Genomic DNA, 7,023 nt, shown 5'->3' with positions numbered 1-7,023 from the left:
GATGAGGGTGGTAGTGGGGGTTGTGGTGGTGGTGGTGGTGGTGGCGGCGACCACGGTTGTGGTGGTGGGGGCGGCAATTGTGGTGGTGGTGGTTATGCTGGTCGAGGTTGTGGACGTGGTGCTGGTAGTTGCGGTGGCGGTGGCTGCGGTGGTGATACGCTCGACTCCGGCAAGGATCCATGGATCTGGCGCGGATCGATCGGAGGAACGGTTGAGAGACGCAGCGGAAGTTGGAAATCGAACAAAACCCTAGGTTTGTGGTCTGAACGGTGAGAAAGGCTAGGGTTGGGAGTTTTAACCGGTACAAAGAGAGATCTCACCGATTGAATCGGTGGAATGGAGGAAATCTTGGACTCAATCGGTAAAAATGAAGGTTAGGCTAGAAATGGCGAAACAATCGGTCCAAAGGTGAGATATGGTGAGGGGAAGGTGAATCTGAGGAGTGTTTCGGTGAAAAGGAACTTACGGTGGTTGATTTGCAAGAAAGATGTAGATCTGAGATGGAAGACAAAGGTCGGGCTCGTGTGGTGGAAACCCTAGCAGAGGAAGGTTTTGGTCAGAGGAAGGGAGGAAACGAGATATTGCTTCTGATCCGAGAGAAGCAACGAATGAATGAGAAGTGATGTCCTGATGTTGGAAGGGCTGACGCAGGCAGAGGAATATGTGGCACCAAAGGAGTGGATCAGCGTGGATGAGTGAGAAGCACCATGGAAGTTAATGGAATAATGAAAAATAGAAGTGTGCTTTGGAAGGAGGCTAGAGGTCTTTGGACTCTCTGGTCAATGACTTTCAAGGGAGAATTATTTTTTGAATTAGTTGCCTCATCTCCTCCCCCTTGGAAAGCATTTGTCCTCAAATCTTGATGGTTCTCCTGTGAACTTATTTTTAGTTGCCTCTCGACAAACACCTCCTGGGTCAAAAGTAAATCTGCAATAAGCATCAAATATAACAGTAATTAGTTTTCTTTGACCCAATAAGATGTATAAAGAAATATGTTTAGAAGAAGGTTTCCTAACTTTGAAATTTTCAAGTTGATGACTAAAAAGAAACCTTACTCCATTTTGAAAATATATTTTTGTCTTGAATTAGTGATAACTTAGAAGATATCTCTAACTCAAGTCTTTGATTGCCATGTGTTAAAGATTGCAACTTTTGAAAAGATGTGTTGGCAATATTTTGGAAAGAAAAGATGAATTTAGAACATTTAATTTCAATTGAAGGAGAGTTAAAGGATAGAAAACCTCCCCTTTTGGATTCTGGATTAAGATATGTTGTCATCAATTTCTTCTCTTCCCTTTCCTTCCTTTCAATTTCTTCCTTGTCTTTCTTTTGTTCTTGTCTCTTTCTTTCTTCCTCTTCTTTTTTCTCTCTTTCTTCCTCTTCTTTTCTCTCTTGTTCTCTTCTCACTTTTTCTTCTTCTTCTTTTCTTTCTTTTCTTCTCTCTTGTCTTTCTATTCTCTCTTGTAATTGCCTATGTTCTCTCTCAAATTTTCTTCTACTTCCCTCACCCTCACTCAAAAACTTTAGGAGTTTGTCTCTAAACTCTATTTCCCTTTGATAAAATCCACTTAAATTTTGAATGAATGACTTGCCTCCTTTAATAAACTCTCTCATAAGTTGTAAATTTCTTTGAATCTCTAGAGTCACAAATTTTTTTCTCAAACAACCTTTCAATTCATTCCAATCATTGATGGGAGATTTTCTACCTATGGTAACATTATATTCTCTTTCTTCCCACCACTCTCTTGCATACCCTTCAAATCTAGAAATGTAGAGATTCATGATATATGATTCACAGTCACGAGAATAATAAGAATCATATTGACTTCTACTAACCATAAAGAAATGCATGTCATCAATTTCCTTTTCCCAAGCTAAGTAAGTAAATGCACCAATATCCTCACCAAAGAAAGGAATATTTTCCCTAGCTTGTGTATACAAAGTATTTTCAATCCTATCAAACTCATGAGATGAACAAGTTTTCCTTATAGCTTTATCATGTTCTCTTTTAATTTCTTTAAAACTAATGGGCTTATCAAAATTAAAGTTCCTAGATGAACGAAATGAATTAGAGGAACTATATGAATAACAAGACATCTTTGTTCTTGAAAGTTCTTCTAATCTAAAGGATTTAATGATTTCACACTAGACAAATCTCAGGTAAGAGAGGTGAACCACTAGGGTTGCTTAAGTACCAAGTCTTTGCCTTGCCAGATTTGTTTTATGCTACTTACTAAATATCCTTTAAATTAAAATTACTTTTAAAATCAAAGTACAAAACTCAAAAGAAACAAACAACTTAAAGACAAAGATAACGGACTCTAAGGACCCCTAAACGTTCGGACTCTACTTGTGACAAAGGTCACACCTAACGTGAAACACAGAAGTAATTCAATAGTAAAGTCTACTCCTATGTCTAGCTATGCTAAAATTAAAGCAATCAAGAAAGGTTGCCATGAATGGAAAGAGCACCAAGGACTCTTCCAAACTTGGACTTTATAAGAGGCCCTTTACAAACAAAAAAAAAAACAAAAAAAAAAAACTAACAGTGTGATACGAGACGCCTTGAGGAGAACGCCTGATTGGAGCTGTGCGAACATGATTCGACCTCCTCGAAGCTTCTCCGGTAGAAAAACACGCAGCGGAATGTATATGAGACTTGAAGAACTCTGAAAACCCTAGGATGACCTATGGAACCCTAGAAAAGAGGGGAAACGGGATTTGGACCGGTTAAACGGTGGAAATGGTGTTTTAATCGGTGGAGATGGAAGATCGAAGGTTGGGAAGATGTTTAATCGGTCTAAAAACCGAATCAATCGGTAAAAATGGATGAAGATGATGAATGATGGTTTTTAATCGGTAGAAAACCTAGCAAAATGGAGGAGAAGGAGGGATCTATGAAGAGGAACGAGTTTTACCGGTGAGAGACGACAACAATGGTGGATCTGTGATGGTGAAGAATGAATCACAGTGAGGAGCTCTCTATCTGTCGAGAGTGAAGATGCGAGAATGAATCTGAAGAAATGAAGGAGTGATGTAGGTCTGAAACGCGAAATGAAAATGTACTGAGGAGAGAGTGAAATGCTGACGCAGGCAAGGTGCTAGGTGGCAGTGAAGGAGTGGCCACGGTGGATGAGAGAGAAGCACTGTGGAATATTTGGAAAATGAATAGTAAGAAGTGTGCTTTGGAAGGTGGCTAGAGGTCTTTGGACTCTCTAGCCAATGACTTTCAAGAGAGAATAATTTTCTGAATTAGAAAAGTTTATTCTCATTAAGCTCAAAAGTAATTACAAGATGTGTTAGCAAGCCTATATATAGGGTTAAATGTACCCCATGCCTAACACATTATACACATCTCTAATACAAGTAAAAGAAATACTACACTAAAGACATTGGCCTTGGGCCCCGTGTATCATCCCCTCCCTCTTGGAAAGGATTTGTCCTCAAATCTGGATGGTTCTTCTGAGGACTTATTTTTAGTTGCCTCTCTACAAACTTCCTCCTGGGTCAAAAGTAAATCTGCAATAAGCATCAAACATAACACTAATTAGTTTTCTATGACCCAAAGTATATAAAAGAGTATTTTTAGAAGAAGGTTTCTTAATTTTAAAATTTTCAATATGATGATTATAAAGAAACCATTCTTCATTTGAGAATTTATTTTTATCTTGAGTTAGTGATAACCAAGAAGGTAACTCTAACTCAACTTTTTGATTGCCATATGTTAAAAATTGCAACTTGGGAAAAGATGTGATGGCAATGTTTTGGAAAGAAAAGATGAATTTGGAACATGTAATTTCAATTGAAGGAAAATTAAAGGATAGAAAACCTCCCCTTTTGGGTTCTAGAGTAGGAGATATTGTCAACAATTTCTTTTCTTCCCTTTCCTTCCTTTCAATTTCTTCCTTCTCTTTCTTTTGTAGTCTCTCTTCCTGCTCTCTCTTTTCTTCCTCCTCTCTCTTTTCTTTGTCTCTTCTTATTCTCTCTTTTTCTTCCTCTTCTTTCCTATGTTGCTCTCTTCTTTCTTCTTCTTCTCTCCTATGTTGCTCTCTTCTTTCTTCCTCTTCTATCCTTGCTTGCTCTCTTCTTATCTCCCTTTCTCTTCTTCTCTCTTTCTTTCTTTCCTTCTCTCTTGTCTCTCTATTTTCTCTTATAGTACTCTACGTCCTCTCTCAATTTTATAGTTGTATGTCTCTTCATGTATCCTTTGAAGTTTTCCACTAAACTCTTTTTCCCGACGAGAAAACCCACTTAAATTTTTAATGAATGACTTGCCCTCTCTAATGAGTTCTCTCATAAGCTCATGGTTTTTCTTAAATGAAGGAGGAATATAGGTTCTTCTCATACAATCTTTTAATTCTCTCCAATCATGAATGGGGAATTTGCTACCTTGTCTAACACTAAATTGCCTTTTATCCCACCACTCTCTTGCATAATCTTCAAATCGGGAAGTGTATAGACTAAGGACATAGGAGTCACTAAGGTTAGCAAAGAATGGATGTAACTTATCAATTTTCTTCTCCCAAACTAAATATGATAAGATACTAATGTTCCTACCAAAGAATGGGATATCTCTCTCAGCTTGATAATACACTCCACTCATCTCTTTATTTTCCTTATGTCTTAGTTGCCATGAATTGAGCTCTTTGAGTTCGTTTTGTTTCAAAAAAATGAGATTTTCAAAATGACTCTCTAATTGGTAAGAAAACATCTTTTAATTTCAAAAGTGAGTTCCTAAGTTGAACACCTAGACTCTTACTTGCGGACTTCTAAGGTAACCCCTAAACGACGTACGGACTCTAATGTGACAAAAAGTCACACCTATACGTGAATCAAAAAGAAAAACAATTAAAGTTGCCAAGATTTGAAATAGCACCAAGGACCCTTCCAAACTTGGACTTTATAAAGGCCTTTTACAAACAAGAACTATAGCTAACAGTGACAGTGGGCTGCAAGCGCATCAAATACAAAGAAAAATAAAAAAAAAATTACAAATGAATTTCCTATGCTACGACCCAACTTCTGCACTAAGCTGCTACGAACCCATGCTGCCAACGTTCCGGTTCTGCTTGACTTCTACTGCGGTATGCTTCATGCACCAATTCTTCACAATTTGGCTCAGGTGCTCAATGCTTTTGCTTCTTGACAATTCTACAACACGCATGCACAAACTGCTGTGAGGATTCACTTGATTAAACCAAATGACAGACAAAATTATAGGATAGTAAACTTCCCTTTCTCTCGGTGCAGTTGATACCACTAAGAGATTATTTTTGCTCTCAACTCACAATTTCAATTTAAAATCCCACTTGAACTACTGCAGCGATTGTTTAATTCCCATAAGTCCAAATCTGCACAAGTAGTTCTATCTAAATCAGCAGATCAATCAATCCAATAAAGCACAATTCATAACCCAATCAATTTAAACAAATAACTTCCCTATTCAGATGGTTGCTTCTGGCCTACTCCACTAAACTAATTCCAACTTCTATGGTTACACCCTGCAATGCTCAGTTCTTGATCAAACAGTTGCTAATTCTTGGACAGTGTTGCTAGACACTGTTGGTGTTCGTCCAGGCCCTACTGCTGCAACTAATGGTACCATGCTTTCCACATCAAATCTGCATAACTACAACATGCCAAAACAACAAATATTCCAAGTACTAACAATTGCAATTGAATACTAACAATGCTAATCGAGATTAGAACTTGGAATCGAAATGCATTGACCACTTTAGTAAACTGATTTAGTGCAGATCAAATGGGAAATAAATTGCTTTCAAATTTGAAATCGGATGAAGCTTGAGCTTGACTAATTTTACCATGCAAATCAATACCCCAAATGAGTATAGCAAAATCAGTTTAGTCAATTTGGTTCCAAAAACTCATTTCATAAAAGATTGCAGTCAAAACAGAAGCTGCAAAGTGATTCAGAACTTGATTATGATTAGTTTTGGAAAATTCTATTTTTGGAACAAATCATAGATATAAATCAGCAAATGTGTGACAAAATTCAGTTCAAATTTTGATCCAAAATCAACTAACCACGTGACTTTCAATGAATGATTCAGAATATGTAACAATATAAGCAACCAACAATATAAGCCACCGCCGGGCGGTTTAAGTGTGGCGCCCGGTGGTTTCCCATAATCCTCCAAACCGCCCGGCGACAATCGCCACCGCCAGGCGGTTTCCCTCAGGTCCGTCCAGCGTCAATCGCCATGCCTTCTCCTCGTCCTGGACCGCCTGGCGGTTTAAGTGTGTCGCTGGGTGGTGCGTCGACTCTTCAAATCTTCATTTTCCTGCTCTTTTCTTGACTCAATGACCTGTATCTTTAACTCCATTCTTTATTTTCTCAAATTAGCTACAAAACAATGCAAAACAAGCATAAAATCGCTAAAAACAACTTTTGACTCTCTCCAGACTCATTTATTGAGTTTTGCTTGATTCTAAGCTCATTCCGAGTAGTAAAGGGTGTAATTTGGTCCAAATTGACATATGAAAATAACTATTTTTCAACCTTCATCATGGTGGTTGTGGTGGTGGTGGTTGTCATGGTGGTGGTGGCGGTGGCCGTTGCGCCGATGGTGGTGGTGGTGGCATTGGGGTGATGATTTTTGTGCTGGTGGTGGTGGTTGTGCTGGTGGCGGTAATCGCGGCGATGATAAAGGTGGTGGTGGTGGTAGTTGTGGTAGTTGTGGTGATGGCGGTGGTTGTCGTAGTGGTGGTTACGGCAGTGGCATCGACGATGGTGGTGGTGGTGGTGGTGGTAGAAGTTGTGGTGGAGGTTGCGGTGGTGGTGGTGGTTGTTGCGGTGGAGGTGTCGGGGGTAGTGGTGGCATCGGAGGAGGTGGCAGTGGTGGTGGTGATGGTGGCAGTGGCTGGTAGTGGAGGTTGTAACGATGATGGTGGTGGTCGTTGTGGTGGTGGTGGCGGCGCTTGCGCCGACGATGGTCGTGGTCGTGGTCGAAGCAGCAGCGGCGGCGGTTGTGGTGGTTTTTGGTGGTGGTGGTTCTAGTGGTG

General features: G+C 39.6%; 1 protein-coding gene across 1 annotated transcript in view; it reads left to right on the top strand.

Moving 5' to 3' along the window:
* Positions 1–7,023, top strand: part of LOC106778229 (uncharacterized PE-PGRS family protein PE_PGRS54-like) — an 11,898-nt gene that overhangs the window by 1,686 nt on the left and 3,189 nt on the right. Inside the window, exon 4 of the mRNA XM_022776118.1 lies at positions 6,671–6,884. Within this exon, the coding sequence (XP_022631839.1) occupies positions 6,671–6,884 (214 nt within the window). The remainder of the gene's footprint in view (positions 1–6,670; positions 6,885–7,023) is intronic.

The sequence above is a fragment of the Vigna radiata genome, unplaced genomic scaffold (assembly GCF_000741045.1).
Source record: "Vigna radiata var. radiata cultivar VC1973A unplaced genomic scaffold, Vradiata_ver6 scaffold_247, whole genome shotgun sequence".
Taxonomy (NCBI): Eukaryota; Viridiplantae; Streptophyta; class Magnoliopsida; order Fabales; family Fabaceae; genus Vigna; species Vigna radiata.
The sequence above is the reverse complement of the archived record's forward strand: the minus strand, read 5'-3'. Positions and strand labels throughout refer to the sequence as shown.